Consider the following 17,466-nt stretch of genomic DNA (forward strand, 5'->3'; position numbering starts at 1 on the left):
CAAATATTTCACAATAAGTTAAGATTAAAAAGCCAAGTGACTGATTTTTACCTCTACTCGTAACCATTTTCCTTTGCAATGGAAGAGGCAGATTTTCCCACAGAAGGGTAATGAAACAAAGCACTCGGAGGTCATGTGCTACAAAACAGAAATGCATGATACTCTTATTACTCTTAGCAAAGAGCATATTGCTACACCATTAGAAAAACAGATTGCTGTGGCACTGGCAGACTTAACCGACATGTAATCAGACTTCCTGTGAGCCCTTTCCCTGCAGGAAGCACGCTGCAATGGATGCAGCAAATACACAGGGTTATAAAACTTTTGTCTTGTTACTCATACATTTGTTGACATCAGTAGTTTACTCTCCCTACATGCACATGGCTCATAAATCAGCATTGTTAACATTTCTAAAAACATTAGCATAAGATCATTATGATTCACTTAGGTACTGGCTCCATCAGTTACACATGAAGAGAGGTGTTGAATCTGACAAAAAGGAGAGCAGCATCGATGAAAAGTGAGGAGGGTGTGCGAGCTGTCTGTAGGCTTATTCTTTTCATCTCTTCACATTTAGATGCAAAGATAACAGTTTTCTAAATTAAATGTTTTCTTTTTTTTTTTTTTTCTTTTTTTTGAGACAGAGTCTCGCTCTGTCGCCCAGGCTGGAGGGCAGTGGCTGGATCTCCGCTCACTGCAAGCTCTGCCTCCCGGGTTCACGCCATTCTCCTGCCTCAGCCTCCCGAGTAGCTGGGACTACAGGCGCCCGCCACCTCGCCCGGCTAGTTTTTTGTATTTTTTAGTAGAGACGGGGTTTCACCGTGTTAGCCAGGATGGTCTCGATCTCCTGACCTTGTGATCCGCCCGTCTCGGCCTCCCAAAGTGCTGGGATTACAGGCTTGAGCCACTGTGCCCGGCCCTAAATTAAATGTTTTCTAAAGAAAACATTTTTCTAAACAAATTCTAAAAACAAAGAAATGTTATCAATACAAATATGTATGTCAGTGCCAGTTAAATACCAACAAATCACAGCTGTAAAGATGAAGTCTCCTCTTCTGCTGTAGTTTGAAGTTGGGGGCACCTGCCCATGGTCTCTTTCTGTTCAGGGTGTGTGTTTCTACTCTCCCCAAAGGCAATGTCTCACTTAGGTTACGAGTGCAGTAGGAAATATCGAGTCCTTTTCACCACCATAGGTTATAAGGACAACATCCATACAAATGAGTCACTGGAGTCAGCCAAGCTGGGGGTTTCAGATTTTTCAAAGATAGACTTAAAATTAAACCTCTGTAACACAGAACAAGATAAAGCTATAGGAATGTCTCAGTTCCAAACTGTACTTGGAACGCGGGTTTAAACTGATTCAGTGCATATTCTGGCGTACCTAATCTACATAAGACACTAGATTAGGTACTGTAAGGGATACAGCAAATTGGTAAGGTACAGTCTATGCCCTCAAGAAGCATACACTCTAGAAAGGCAAATAAGTACCCAGATAGCTAACATGCAAACTGAACATGAATGCCCTGAGGGGCCTGATGTGCTTTGTGGGTTAGAGGGAAGGGTTCACTTCCAGGGACGAGGGGATAAGGGCAGAAGTGGCAGTAGGGTTCAGTGATTTGGAAACCACAGCATATTCTGAAATATGACCATAATGTCCTAACGGAGGTAAGGAAACCATTTTAGAAACTTAAAGCACAATAAAACCTCTGCAGAGCTTGATTCAGAAAAAAATACTATAATTAAAGGACATGGAGCTTATTAATACAATTTGGACTGCAGAACCACATTTATCAGGTGGCAGGTTCTCAGATCTATAAAGAGCTCAAGGAGTGATGTCTGAGGAGGAAGATGAAGGCAGAATTGAGGAGGAAAGTTTTATTATCCTCCTAAATTCCAAGGTTTCTCCTTGCCTGAGGCAGAAGAGTCAGCTGGCTCTAGCAGACAGTCACAGGCAGCTGCACTGTGGCATCATCAACTGCATGTTATAAATAATACATCTACTGATTGCTGAGCACTAACTACATGACAGGCACAGTGTCCTCAGGACAATCCTATAGGGTACACACTATTGCTATCTTCGTTTTACAATGCGGAAACCAGTGTTGTGTTTTTCTTTTAAAACTCTGAAGTCTAGAGCTCTTTACCTACTATTCTAGAGATTCCATTTCGGACTACTAAAAAATTGTTCATACTTATGCAATTTAGTAAATTACTCTTGTTTGTAATTTTAGGGCTAATTTTAGAAGTAGAAGAGGTTCTGCTATACCTTGCAATGGAAGTAGTCCTCTATCTTATGTAGAAGGTCATTGAGCTTGTTCAGACCCTTACAAGGCACCTGGCAGTAGAGTGTCCCATCAGAGCAAATATTAGTTACTTTGACATTTGTGTACATGGCGTCAACCTATAACAGACAAAGGATACCTCGTGAATGCTTGAGAGCAGAATGCAGCTCTTACCTACCTAAAGGGTATCTACCTAAACATCCCATTACAAGTCTTTGCATTTTAAAATCTTTAAGTTAGAGTATATGTAAGATGAAATGCAATTTATAGCTTAAATGTACAAAACTAATCTAGATTCTTTTCTTTTTAAAAGAAACGTCTAATATCATTTATGTCAAGCACAAAATAGACATTGTGCATACATTCCCACACTCCATTGTCTGGAAGGCCAAGACTATCTTTAATGTTGGTTTATTTTCTTATCATTTATTTAGAAAAAGAATTACATAAACCATGTTTTGCAACATTAACAGAAGTGAAAATAAACTCTCACAAAATCAAATCCTTTATCAGCCTACTTTCTAACCCGTGTCCTGAGGCCACATGAATTTGGGTAATTTTAAAAAACCATAATCAAAATTAATATTCAATTTTACCCATTTTTAGTCAAACCATAATAAAGACATTCACAGTGGTTCTACTTATTAAAACAGAAGTTTCCCATTGTTTCTATGAAGTCTTTAAAATGACCATTTTTAACATCTCATCCTATTCTCCAGAGTAGATATTCTATAATTTATTTAAAGGCTTCCTTCTTTTGGGGCATTTATGTTCTCCACATTAAAAAAATGTTAAAGCTAATAATAAACATCTTCATGGACCCAATTTTCCCTTCTTTTGTGTTATTTTTCCTTATTATCTTTACAAAATAATCTCATATAAAATCAATAGATGCTCTTTGTAGGAAATGGAAAATAAAAAATCTAGTTCCTAAGAAACAATTACTCTGAACATTTTGGTATTTTTTCCCCTTCCAGCCCCACTCCCTCCTTTTTCCCCCCTCAATGTAGATGTAATCTGTCTCTATCAATTGTTAGCCTAAAATGTGTAATATTCTGGTGATTTTTCTCTCATACAAAATGTGTAACAAGTAACAACAGTGATCACAGTGGTACCTGCAGGTGAACCTCTAGTGACTTGTCACATATAGCCTTCAAGCAGGTGGCATTGATATTGATATCATCTTCTCCTGAGGTATCATATAGAACAACAAGTGGAATGTCAGCTTTGTCAAGTATTTCCACTGCAAAGATCTTTCCACAAGTTAAAGACTCAACCACCTTCACTAGATCAGGGTCATCACTTAGGACTTCCAAGCCTGAAAAATATTGAATCTTTTAATTTCTACTTAATTAGCAAAATCATTTCAAGATGAATAGATGGATTGTGTCTGTTTTGACCATTATTAAAATTATAAGCCTACTGCAAAATTATTAAATTTTATATGAAAGCTTTGTCTTATAATCTTTATCTTACCTCTTAGGTTTTAAAAAAATATAATGTAAATGCCCTTTTGAATGATACACTAAGGCAGGCAATCTTAAGACAGAGAAAAATGGATAATCAATCAATTTCCACCTTGGGAGAAACAGTCTTCACTTTATACAGGAACACATATTTAAAACCAAAAACCTAATACTTATGAGAAGCCATCAATCATGTCTTCCAGTCATATGCTTGTAATGCACTTCCTACATACATACAATTATTTTTCTTATAAAATGAACATTTATTGGAAATTGAGACAACCATATTATTTCTTTTTTACTGACCCTTAGGATACCAAAGAATCTTCTGATTTATCAAAGAGAGATTAAGTAGTGTTTAACATAACACAGGTATTAGGTGAATTTTGTTGTAGTCCAACTACTCTTTAAATTCTTAGAAAACTGTAGTTCCACATAACATATATGACAATTCTAAGTTAATGTATTAAATGAATTAAAACTAGCTCATATTTTCCCCAATGGTACTATAATGCCTATTTCCATATTTTCCTACTTTAAATCCACAAGCTAAAATTCAGACTCCTCCTGAGTTTTTTCTTTTTCTTGTTCTGTTCTCCAGACATAGAACTTTGAACTTTTCTCAAACATTTAATTTCAACACCCTAAATCCTGTTCTATGCTCTTGATACATTCTTTCCAACACCAACTTCTACAAGTTGTTAACAAGTTTTAAAAATTTCTTCAGGTTTATCTCACAGACAGATAAGAGTCAAACCCAGCTCCTGTGACATAAGAATTCATCCCGCTGAGGAGGAGGCATTTTTTCAGAGTACTCATTTTCATGAAATAATTATGATCATTTTCTGCATTTGGCTCAAGTCCCCCTGGATGGTACATATTTCAATGCCTTTCCTTATCATGAACATGACCAATGTGTCCTCTGTCCTTTAAGTTTATCCCTACACGGCACTCTCATACATGTGGATTCCTCTGTTTCCTTTAGGAGGAAGGAAAAGAACAATGATACATCTACTATGCCAGAAACTGCAAGTGACCTGTGATCAAACTCATGCTTGGGCATATGAGGGTGTGTCAGTCACACCCTCACAGCATCACCACAGTCCATCTCAGCAGGAAAGGGGCTGAGAGTCACCTCACAACATGCTGAACAACGTATTGAAACTGATCAAATGTCATGAAACAGGGCCTCCATCAATTGTTACTAGGGCAGTTAGAACAAGAAAAATCCCTTTAAGATGGCTAATAGACATTTTTATAAGAAATTATAATACGTTTTTATATATAACATAAAATATAAAAACATTACAACATTTTATAATGGTATCTTATAAAGAACACATTCGACATGAATTTAAACCTTTCAAGAAGTAACATATTATAACATGAGATACTTAGTCCATTTTAGGATTCAACCATCCAAATATATAACCATCCAAATATACCTTAAAAAAATAGGTAATAACCTATTGAAAAGGAGAGAGCTTTTAAAAAAGTTCCTCTTACCTGCAAGCTTACATTTTGTAGCTTGAAATGAGAGTGAACAAAACTTCGGGTTTAATTTGTATGCTTTGTTTTTTTCAACATTTTCACTAAAACCGTAGTCAACATAGCACACCTAATGATTAAAAAAACACAATGTTTAGTTCTTTATCCTCTCTTTAACAAATCCATTTGATACATTTAATTGGCTCAATCTTATTCCATAATCAGCAAGCTGAGTGGCACAGTGGCACCTGGAAAAAGCTGGGGAGGTGCCCCTGACTTACCACAGAAGAGAAAGACTGGAGCTGAGACCAAGGAAACCAGAGCTCCTGGTTCCAGGCCCCAGTCTTCTACCTCACCCTCCCCCTTCAAAGGGAAGAACAAGACTGCTCAGCCCCGCCACCTTGCTGCTGCCAGTCTCTCAGCAGCCTATCTACCTGGTTCTGCCAACTCTGCTCCCCTTCCCTTCGGTACTTTCATTATAATGCCTGCATCAGCTTATTCTTTTTTAAGTTACATATTTCCACCTGTTCCCTGGACAGCAGTGTTTGTTTCTATGGCAGGCATCATCCTTGTAGTATTTATCAGATTCTAAATCCCCAAAGCAGCATTTGTGATGCTTGCTCTCAGCTACAGTGCTTCCAGGGACCGAGATGCTTCATCAATGACAACAATGGTATCACTGCTGAACAGCATGGAATTCTAAACTGGAAAACAGGTGTACCTACTTTTTTCAAGGGTGTGAAGCTGGGTTAGGCCTTCTTTCAGCTCAGCAAAAGGCCCTAAGTCTGCTGAACAGAGGTCTGTGTTTGCAGAAACCTGCACAACTTTTCCTCAACATTAGCACAGATTGTTAAGAGCCTGGATATTATTTTTAAGAATATTTATAGAATCTTCAGTTTAAAAGGATTATATAAACACAAAGCCTTTTTTTGAGAAAAATAAAAATCTAGAAATATTAAGCTATGGTTTAGAATAACCAAGAATCTAAGGGAAAATGTTGAAAACCTAATATGCATCTCTAATTAAAGCAGATGATGGTTATTAAAAGAAACAAAGCAGACAAAACAACAACAAAAACCAGGGCAAAGTCTTGGCCTTAATACCAAGTAACATGAGGTGGGCTCCTTTCACTGCCTCCCTGAAAATAAAGTCCACAGCCCAGCTTCTTAGTACCTAGATTATGGTACTAAACACACGAAACAAAAACCCTCCCCAGCAGCGAATCTAAGGGAAAAAAGCAGAAGACACATTAACTCCGTGTCCTGGCCATGTGATAAGCGGGCCTGTGGGGCCTGTCTACCTTGTATCAGAAAGATCATCTCTTAGAATCCACATCTGACTCAACACTGACTTAGGCCTAGATCGCTGGCAGGGCTGCATGTCAGGCAGCTGGCCATTTAAGTGCACAAGTCTATTTCTCCAATCCCAAATTAGCACCTGTTTTTGCTTCTCATAGGCCTCAGGAGTCAGGCAGCTCTCATTTCCTTTAATAGCTATCGCCACCTACAACCGAGATTCTGTTCTTCCCAGGCCCAAAATGGAGATAACGTGGTCTGACAATAGGACATAGCATGTGAAATCATGACTCCTGGGAAATTCAGAACATATTCTTAGCACAAGAACAGATTAAAGAATAACTGCTCCAAAGCTTCAAAGTGTTTCTGAACTGTTTGTAGCTTCTTTTCTTGTTTTTAATCATACATGTTTGTATGGCAACTGCAGTTTATAAAACACTTGTCCATGCATTGTCCAGTGTGACTCTCACCACACCCTGCCCTGTGTCCTTTGCTCTGTGAGGGCTCAGTAGCCTCTCTCTCTCTCTCTCTTTCTCTCTCTCTAATGTCCTGGGATCAGGGTCAGTAGTCACATAATCCCGGCATAAGGCCCCAGTCCATTCCTGGTTCTCTGGCACCATCAAGTGGCTAAAGGTCTCCCAGCACTACCTATCACCCAGCAGACTGCCCTGGGAAAAGGGCCTGGGTCAGGCCAAACTGGCGCCAGCCTGAGCGGGTGACCATATCTCCTGTTTCTCCTATTCACCAAGGATCTGACAGGGAAAGCAAGGAGGGAATCAGTACTTACCACCAGACAAAGTTCAATTCAAGTGAAGCAAGACTGGTGCTAAGTAGCTGGGGTTTCTCCAAATAAAGGGAGAAATCGTCTCTGTCAGCTTCATGGGGATGTGGGGAAAAAGTTTAGGCCTGGATTGCTACAATCACTGCTGTCCCAAGAGCTTGCTGCTGCACAAGATACCGAACTACCTTTTTCATTCTTCGCATCCAGCCCATAATTCTCAGCAGCAATGACGAGGCTGGTCACTCCCTTCGTCATGAGATGCTTTCTTTTTCTGGCTTCTGTGACACCACTCTCTTGGTTTTTCTTCTTTGGCCATCTTTACAGGCTTCTCTGCTCCCCTTATGCCTCCATGTAAATACTGAAAGGTATCAGGACCTGGTCCCAGGCCCCTCCTCCTCTCTACGTGTATTCCCTCTCTAGGTGATCTCACTTCGCCCTGTGATTTCACACAGCACCTATATGTACGTGTATTGTCTCTCTAGGTGATCTCACCTCGCCCTGTGATTTCACACGGCACCTATATGTACGTGTATTCTCTCTCTAGGTGATCTCACCTCGCCCTGTGATTTCACACGGCACCTATATGTACGTGTATTCTCTCTCTAGGTGATGTCACCTCGCCCTGTGATTTCACACGGCACCTATATGTACATGTATTCCCTCTCTAGGTGATGTCACCTCGCCCTGTGATTTCACATGGCACCTATATGTACGTGTATTCTCTCTCTAGGTGATCTCACCTCGCCCTGTGATTTCACACGGCACCTATATGTACATATAGTCTCTCTCTAGGTGATCTCATCTCGCCCTGTGATTTCACACAGCACCTATATGCTGATGCTTCCCAACCTGACACATCTCCAGTCCTAACTGCTCCCTGAGCTCCAAACTCATCCATGTGACATCTGATAGCTATTCTCAAACCTAGCAGGTCCTATGAAATTCTCAATTGTTCTCCACAACGGTTTTTCTGATGTCCCAATTTCAACAAATGGCACCAATATCCAATTGCTCAAGCCCCAAACCCAGTAGCTATCTTCAATCTTCTCTTCTGCTTACCATCCACTTCCAACAAGTCAGTGTCCTGTCAGCTCTATCTCCAAATATATCCTGAATCTCTTCCACTACCACCATCTTCACTAATCCAGGTTACAAGGTAGCTGGCTATTACAACAGCCACCTAACCAGTATTACTTTTCTTCTGTGCCCTACAATCCATTCCCCACAACAGTCCTAGAATGATTTCTGAAGCATCTAAATGAGATCACATCACTCTGCCTATCTCTTGCTTCAGAGTTATTTTCTATCATGGTGCCTTGGTTATTTCCTTCATTGTACTAAAATTGTTTTGTGTGTTTACTGTATGCTTGTCATCGCTCTTTTCTCACTAGAATGTAAGCTTCTTGAGAACAAGGACTTGTATGTTTTGTTCTTGGCTCCAGGAAAAAGTGAAAAAGTGTATCAGGCAGATACAACATGATGAGAGTATCTGAATTTACAGATAAGCAATGAGGGAAGTTAAATAACTTTCCTAAGGCCACGCAGCTAGAAATGGCAGAGCTGAGACTCAGTTCTATCTGACATGAGAGCTTGAATTCCTGAAGGAGAAGGAGGGAGGGAGGGAAGAAAGTGATTGCCCTATAGACTTCAGACTGGGAAATATCCTTGTGGAATATCCGCATTATTTATCGGAAATATTGTTACACTGTTAATGTGTCACTAGGATTTACATATGATTCTTCTCTTCATAAGAAATCTCTGTGCCTTAAAATAGCTTAGCTTTTGTTGAACTTCCTAAGGGCCAGGGGAGTGAAATGGCCAGGAAATAGTTTATCTAGGAACGTTTAGGGATAGTTATCTCCTATCAACTAGAGACCCAGAGGAATGGAGGGACTTGACCAAAGGCACACACCCAGATACAGGCAGACTCAGGACTAGTGTCCAAGCCCTGTGTTCTCCATTGGCCCAGTGATCATCGTGGTCCTTAGCTTCTTCCAGGTATCAAACTTTATCTAAGTACAATTTATACTGAATAAAAGATACCCGTTTACAATACAGTTTGATGGGCTTTGACCAATGTATATATCCATATAATCATCAAAATAATCAACATATAGACCATTTACACCACTCCAACAGTTTCCTCTTGCCCTTTGCAATTAGCCCCCCTCCACCTCCTGTCCCAGGCAACCACTGATCTGATTTCTATCACTGCAGATGAATTTTACCTGCCTTTTTTTTTTTTTTTTTTTTTTTTGAGACGGAGTCTCGCTCTGTCACCCAGGCTGGAGTGCAGTGGCCGGATCTCAGCTCACTGCAAGCTCCGCCTCCCGGGTTCATGCCATTCTCCTGCCTCAGCCTCCCGAGTAGCTGGGACTACAGGCGCCCGCCACCTCGCCCGGCTAGTTTTTTGTATTTTTTAGTAGAGACGGGGTTTCACCGTGTTAGCCAGGATGGTCTCAATCTCCTGACCTCGTGATCTGCCCGTCTCGGCCTCTCAAAGCGCTGGGATTACAGGCTTGAGCCACCGTGCCCGGCTTACCTGCTCTTAGACATCATTTACACGAAATCATACACATTACTCTCTTGTGCCTGGCTTCTTTTGCTCAGCACAAAATCTGTGAGGTTTGTCCATGAAACTGTTTATATCTGTAGTAAATTCCTTTGTATTGTTGAACAGTGTTCCACTATATGAATAAACTATAATTTGTTTTTATGATTCACCTGTTGGTGAACATTTGGGCTGTGTCCAGTTTGGGGCTATTAATAATAATGCTACAACACACATGTATGTACAAGACACCTTGTGGGCCTTAGGGGTCATATGGTAAGTGTTCATAAGAAACTGGCAAACTATTTTCCAATTTTCAGATTTTTAAAGTCAGTCAAATTACTTAGAATTCGTGCCTCTGCAGATTCAGCTAGGAAATTTCCTAAATGCCTCTGCAGATGGGAAAGGGTGGCTGGATGGTTGGGTGAGCTTACTTCTGGAGAGGGTCAGGGCCTCTCCTATTGAGCAACCTGCTAAGAAACAGCAGTATCCCTTTCTGACCTCCTAACTCCCACTTGTAGCGGGGGGCGGGGAGTTCAGTGGCCAGTAACTGAGGTACTTAAGCCTGGGTTCAGGGACTGGTCATTTGCACTCAATGACACATATAGGATTACGAGCTGGCAGCTGATAGTGGTACATGGAATAAGGTTTTGTATTATGGAACAGAGGCTGTAGAAATAGAAACATATTTCCCTGCTTGCAAAATCTAGAGAAAACCGGAAGATCTTAGATACATTCCCCTCACAGTCTAAGAGTCCTCTGTATAAATACAAGGGACTATAGAAGTGGGGAATGAGGGTCACCCTTCTACACAGTGTCCTTCCTATCATGAAGGGCAGAAATGAACCCAAGTCTTAAAAAGCATTTCCCTTTAGGGAAGGGAGACATCTTAACACTCGAGAAAGAAAAGACTTTTTCTCCCTCCAAATTCTCTATCAAGTAGCAGGCCCATGATTCAAAGGATAAATTCCAAACAGACATACAGCTTCCACCCAGATAGAAAGAAGTGACACATTAAAAATACACTAGTACAACTGACCACACAGCACATGGAGCTAATATATAATTTCTCTGCATGTTATTTGGGTGTTCCAAGGCCCTGAGACACTACCCTCAGGGAAACTGTGCTTCTTGGTCTCTGCATTGACAGTATGAAGAGGCAAAGGGCAGAGGCTGATATCCACGCATGGAGCCAAGCCCAGAAGAGTCTGCTGGGAAGAGAGTGGCAAACGGGCCCACTGGCCTTTTCAAGAGGGTGGAGAAGGCTACGCCGGGGGCAGCTGTGGAGAAGGACCTGTGTCTTGGCTACAGAAGAGGGAGAAGAATAATTGTCTCCTTTGGTCTGTATGGCTTCCATCACTCCAAAGTACTGGCCTTGATAAGAAGCCCACAGAGTTCTGGTCAGTATTCATTATACATCCCCTGGGAATAGGAAGTACCCTTCCCTGATTGGATAATGGGTTATGAATACTCCCATGGGGAATTTAATTTTTTTAACTAAAACTCTTGAGATAATATGACTACCACAAATTTAAAGGCTGACAGGGATAACCTTTTACAGATATTATCTTTTTAACTTCCATTGAAAACTACATATAGTTATAGGATACAACATTTAAATTTGAAAAATGTAAAAAATATCTACATTTGGAAAATAATAAGGCATTTGTATCCATAATGCTATGACAAAGTAAACAGTGCTTGCCTTTATTTTGTTCTCTTCTGTTGAGATGACCTGTGCTCGTAACCAGGCGTCCTCCTCGGCATTTACGGCCAGCAACTGCCCAACATTCACGGCCTGGACTGGTATGACCTTAGGATTCTTACTGTAATATTCCTTCATCTCATCTTCCATTAATTCCTGAGCAGCAGAATAGTCTTTGCCCACATACCTGAATCAGTTAAAAGAAGAGAACGCAAATGAAGTAACCTAGAAGAAGAAAAGCAATAGGAATTTGTTTATGTCCTTCTGTTTTCTCTGTTGCCGTCTTTGGTTCCAGCCTCAGACTTGCTTATATCAACAGGGAGGAGAACGTGTATTCAGTGAAATACTTATCTCTTGAAAAAGAAGATAAGGCGGCTGGGCACAGTGGCTCACACCTGTAATCCCAGCACTTTGGGAGGCCGAAGCGGGTGGATTACAAGGTCAGGAGTTTGAGACCAGCCTGGCCAATATGGTGAAATCCCATCTCTACTAAAAATACAAAAATTAGCTGGTGTGGAGGCGGGTGCCTGTAGTCCCAGCTACTTGGGAGGCTGAGGCAGGAGATTTGCTTGAACCCGGGAGGTGGAGGTTGCAGGTTGCAGCGAGCCAAGATCACACCACTACACTCCAGCCTGAACGACAGAGTGAGACTCCCTCTCACCCTCTCAGATAAGGGATAATGGAGACTGCACAAAACACACACCGAACAACACAGCAAACGTTTGGTCCAACATATCCCACAACAAAAAAAAAAAACATGGAGCAATCCAGACAACGAGAGGGCATAACAGGAAGCAGTGATAGTGTCCTCAGGAAGGACAAAGCTGAGAGAAGAGTCAGGAAGGGGAGAGATGAGGAGACATGGAAAATGGAGACACCAAGGGAGGCCTGGAGGCCAGAGAAGTGAGGGTCGACACTGGATCTTGACTAAGGCTGCTGGAAATCTTTACAGATTGCTAAGAAGAGAATCTAGAACACAGTTTTGCCCTGACAAGGGCTGGGTCAAGCTTTGAAACTGCAATGAAATTTTACTAAAGAAAAAACAAAGCTTTACGTACACTAAACACAACAATGTGACACCCCCTCCAAACTTATTAAAGAATTTGAACACATTACAACAAAATGTTGACTTCTGATACCCTTAAAAGAGGTACCATATTCTAGTCAAATGTCTCTAAAATTGTATGCTTGTTGAGAAACATTTATTTTTCAGGATTATGTCCTTATTTCCTTCTACAATTTTCTACTGTTGACAACTGTGGTCACCTTGTTCCAGTTCATGTTATCAAAACAGGTTACTGTTTTCTTGCGCTTTAGTCCTCAGAGATGATCATCCAGGGTCTCTTTCTAGGGTGTAAAACCTGGCATATCAAGTTTGGGTCATGTAACAGAAGCTGTTCTAGTCATAGGATCAAGGCCTTTTTAGCTGGAAGGCTATACCCTTAACAGCACCAGCATCACTTGGCCCAGGAGACGAGGGAGATGCCACAAGAATCTTGTTCTTTGTATTGTTCCAGGTTTTACCCAGGCTCCAAGTGGGCCTGTAGAGCTCTAAGAAATGGTTCCTTTAGGACTAATTCTATGTATTCTTGGTAATTATCACGAGGGCAGAAGATGCCATAGTCAAGCTATTCATTACAAGGGGCGGAGGGGGGGAACATCTCAGAAAGTCCTACACAAAATGGAAACCATGTGCAATGGCTATTCTAAAATGAAATATTATGTGCATATTATTGGCTTCAGAAATAACTGCAGAAGCTTTACCATACTCTTATAGTTTAAATTTATTCATTTATTTTTTTGAGACAGGGTTTCACTGCTACGCTACCTAGGTTGGACTCCTGGGCTCAAGCAATCCTCCCACCTCAGTCTGCTGAGTAGTTGGGAGGATGTGTATGTGCCACTGAGCCAGCTACTATCATTTAAATGTATTCAGCTTTGCAAATACTAACGCATTGCCTGGAATGCAGTTGCACTCTTGGCTCTGAAGTCCTCCAGAAGGTCTGCAACTGCACCCAAGTGCCCATTTGCTGGGACCTAGAGTCTCACTGGGCCTCCCCCTAGCTCTGCTACGTAGCCCTGGGTGCTCAACTGGCAGAGGCCTGGGCTGCAGCCCTGATGTGGTGGTCTGCCAAACACAGGCTCCTGCCAGAGGGGAGGATGGTGACGAGAAATGGCTTGGGATCTGCAGGCAGCTTCTCTTCTCTTAAGCAGCCAGGAGAGAAGGAGGGCTGCACAGATAGAGGGAAGAGGGAGGGTGTTGGATGAGGCAGAGTACAGGACTGACATTACAGGTGTATGAGAGTGAGTAATGACGAGAATGAGGTCATATATTATCCTCAAATTACCTGAGCGAGGGGGGAAAAGAATGATGGATAGGTCAGTTTAGGGATGCCCTAAATATGAAGTTTTACAAAGTTAATTTTTGAGACAAGGGATTCCCATATTTGAGATGAGCGTTCTGCCATAGTACCCTCCAGGCGCTAATGAGCCAGAGATTCAGCTTCCAGTGCCTACTGCCTGCCTGGGTGAAGATGAGGGTACAGAACAGGGTTCAGTCTGGTGGAGGTTTGCAAAGTCTTGTGGGGAGGGCAGAAACCAATAACCTAGGGTCAGCCTAATGGCAGACATTACCCATCTTGCTTGCTGGTTGCCAGCCACTCTGCTGAACACATAAAATGCTGACACCAGGATTTAAATTCCTACTGGGAAAAGGTATTTAAATAATCTGAAGACCCTGGATACAATCATCCTGGAACAGATTAGAACCTTTCTACTAAAGTCTTAGAATTGATCCAGACTCCTGACAAACCTTGGTGTGAACAACAGAAACCATGTGATTGGTCCGGCCCGGTGCTTGGTCTCTGACTATGGCACCAACAATTACTGGTTAACAGATACCAAAAGATCCTGCCATGGAAGTTTCTTTATAGTAGAGTTAAATGGTGAAAGGTGGCAATGTGGCCTTCAATATCTGTCCTTTCCTTCAATACAATAGTGAAACATATTGGGACCTCTAACCCTTAGCAACCTATTTATATCTTCAGGCCACACATCTTAGAATAAAAGCTTTATCCTCTCTAAACTTTCTGGAGGTTCTTCTAGTTTGAGCATCTGAAGATACTAGGTTCACTTTATTATCTCCTCAGATTTCATTTGTTCAAATGGAAGAGCTTTAAATTTTTGAGCTCTTCTTTCATTGAAGGATTCTGATTATTTTTTGTGGTTCTTCTTTGGGCCTTTCCATTTCAGTTAGGGTCTCTGGAGGAGTGACAGCCCAAACCAAAGGATCACTTGGTTGAAGGAGCCCAGATTCTGTTTGCTTCAGCATTTTTCTGATCTGCCCAGACATGGCCACACCCTGGACTGGTGCCTCCAGGGGTTCAGCTACATAGATTCCCATTATTTTTCCCAAATGGAGACTACAAATTATAGTCTTTCTATATTTTCCATGTATTCTGCATTTTCTCCAAAAATCCAAGACAGGTGCCTGGAGCTGGACTGTTTTTTGTTATTCTAGTTATTGTCAGCTACTTAGGCAATGATGCCTCCTCTCAGACAACGATACTGAAAGACTCAAACAACAGATCCCCTTTGGGTCCAAGGTCTAATCTGATGTATTATACAAGGAAAGCAGCTCTGAGCTATTTTTACTTTTAGGAAATACTACATAGTCCGAGATTAAATAGTATTATGTAGCGTGTGGGGCACTTGCTTTTTCTGCGAACTAGGTATTGCTTTTGACATAATATAGTTACCATCAAGTTTTTGACATAAATCTTTTTTCAAGTTCATATTATCATTCCAATTTTTAAAGTTATTAGTAATCTTAGGATGGTTGTATATTTTGAACATTTAACAAATATTAATACCTTATTAAGCCTCTCTATAACTACAGAACTAAGAATATATTATTTTTCCTTTAACCCTCAGCATCCATGTGAAGAATAGTCAAGTGACAACAGTATATCAGAATCCTAAAGAATTAGAAAATGAAACTTGCCTGATAACCACTTCATTTGTGTTGCTCAGTTCAACCACCAACACAGATGGTGATGCTTCAGTTGGAATCATTAAAGGAGGAACTGTTATGTCCTCCATAAAGGTATTAGCGCTTTCAGCAATATTTTCTTCTATCTGCAAATACTCTTGTTCAACCATAGCCTTGATATCATGATCACCATGTGCTTGCCCTGCATCCGTTTGGATTTTGTCAGCAGGCAATGGAAGTTTAGCATAGAGAATGGCCTTCTGAGGATTTCCAGAAATGTAGTCTATGGTGCATACATCAGAAAGTGAGGAAAGATTTTTTAAGGCATCCTCAGGGAATTTCACTTTGTACATTTCCTCAAATGCTTTTGGGAGTGCACTGGCCCAAAGGCCACTTGTGTATTTCACCAGCAGCTCTGCCACTTTTTCTTTAAAGTCTCCTGCCACAACTGTTGGACACCCTTTCAATGGTGGTGTTTGTTTGGGAGCAGGTAGTGGGGATGGAGGTACTTTCTCAGTGTCCAGTTCACTTCTCAAAAGCTGCTTTCTCTTAGCTGGATAAAGTAGTAAATCTTGGCCACCACTGCAAGGTTTCTCCACCTGAAATTTTTAAATAAAGCAAATGACAGATATTTCAGTGACTATAAACAACCCACAAGCACATTAATGTATTTTAAATTTGAGAGTTGTGCTGTTTTCAAATTAATCAAGCGTACATTTTACTCTTTTCAATTGCTAGGAATTTAATGCATTATCTTCACGAGCCACATTTCAGAAATAAACAGGAAAATAAAATAGTATTAAATTCACTTGTGTGGCATCGAGACTCCAGCTGCCCTAGAAAATCACGAGTGCTCGGCCCTGCAACGCGTACTCTCATTTAGTTGTCTCTGCCAAATCCAAAACAATAGCTTACAAAACTGACTGAAAATAAGTTGTGAAAATGTATTAAAACTGTCAGGAATAAACCACTGGGAAGAAAACTAGAAAATATTTAGACAAAATAGGAGCGCCATCTCTCTTCTTCCTGCAATAGCCTGAGAAAACCCTTGTCTTTCCATTATTTAGAAAAAGATGCTCCAGAGATAAAGTACAGTTTTAAAACCACCACAGCAGAAAGTTGAGCTGCAAGTGTTGTCACCCTAACGAACAAATATTAAAAATACCTGGCACTCGTATATCATCCAATCTTGAATTTTTGTTTGCATGCCATTCCTAAGAGGCACAGCTTGATGACATATTTTTATGTAAGAGAAGAAAGAGAAGAGAAACCGATGTATGGCATCATTTTTATCCCTGAGTTTTAAGCCTTTCTACTACTAGAGCAGGGGTCAGCTCTACTATTAGAGCATGGCCCAATGCAGTTCATGGCTCATGAGCTAAAGAATGATTTTTATATTTTCAAATGCTTGAAAAAAATTCAAAGAATTATTTCATAACTTGTAAAAATTATATGAAAGTCAATATACATAAAGTTTTATTGGAACATAGTCATGCTCCTTTATTTACATATTCTCTCTGGCTGCTTTTGCTCTACAGTGGCACAGTTGAATAACTGTGATGGACTGCATCTGTCAGTTGCAGCTCTTGGCCTGCAGAGCCTACATATTTACCATGGACCTTTACAAAAGCAGTTTCTTGAACCCTGTACGAGACCATTAGACTGAAGTTAAAATTCCCTGCCTTCCAAAATGTTTCTATTTTGTCAGATCTTATTTTACCTACTCCTTAGCTGCAATTTAAATCCTTAGGGTAATAATTACAAGTTTACAGGAACCATGGTCCACCTAGAAGAACAGAATATTAAAGTATGCTGGTTAGGGAGCTTATTAGTAAAGAACACCGACTTTTTACTTCACTCTCCTCTTCATTCCTTTGCCAATGTATGCTTAAATTTCGAGGACTGAG

The 17,466-nt window shown here is 40.8% G+C and overlaps 1 protein-coding gene across 5 annotated transcripts in view; it reads right to left on the reverse strand.

Moving 5' to 3' along the window:
* TDRD7 (tudor domain containing 7) overlaps positions 1-17,466 on the reverse strand; it is an 81,858-nt gene that overhangs the window by 19,837 nt on the left and 44,555 nt on the right. For 4 of the 5 annotated variants that reach the window (XR_012424544.1, XR_012424543.1, XM_005581243.4 and 1 more), the window contains 6 exons: positions 15,572-16,158; positions 11,569-11,755; positions 5,255-5,366; positions 3,398-3,600; positions 2,267-2,401; positions 52-138 (listed from right to left, as the gene is read on the reverse strand). Coding sequence is in view for 3 of the 5 variants with exons in the window: in XM_005581243.4 (XP_005581300.1) it covers positions 52-138; positions 2,267-2,401; positions 3,398-3,600; positions 5,255-5,366; positions 11,569-11,755; positions 15,572-16,158 (1,311 nt within the window). In the remaining 2 variants the exon portion in view is untranslated. Of the gene's footprint in view, positions 1-51; positions 139-2,266; positions 2,402-3,397; positions 3,601-5,254; positions 5,367-8,632; positions 8,911-11,568; positions 11,756-15,571; positions 16,159-17,466 lie in introns of those variants that run through there. The other variant, XM_074017021.1, reaches the window with a different exon arrangement.

Source organism: Macaca fascicularis, chromosome 15 (genome assembly GCF_037993035.2).
Source record: "Macaca fascicularis isolate 582-1 chromosome 15, T2T-MFA8v1.1".
Taxonomy (NCBI): domain Eukaryota; kingdom Metazoa; phylum Chordata; class Mammalia; order Primates; family Cercopithecidae; genus Macaca; species Macaca fascicularis.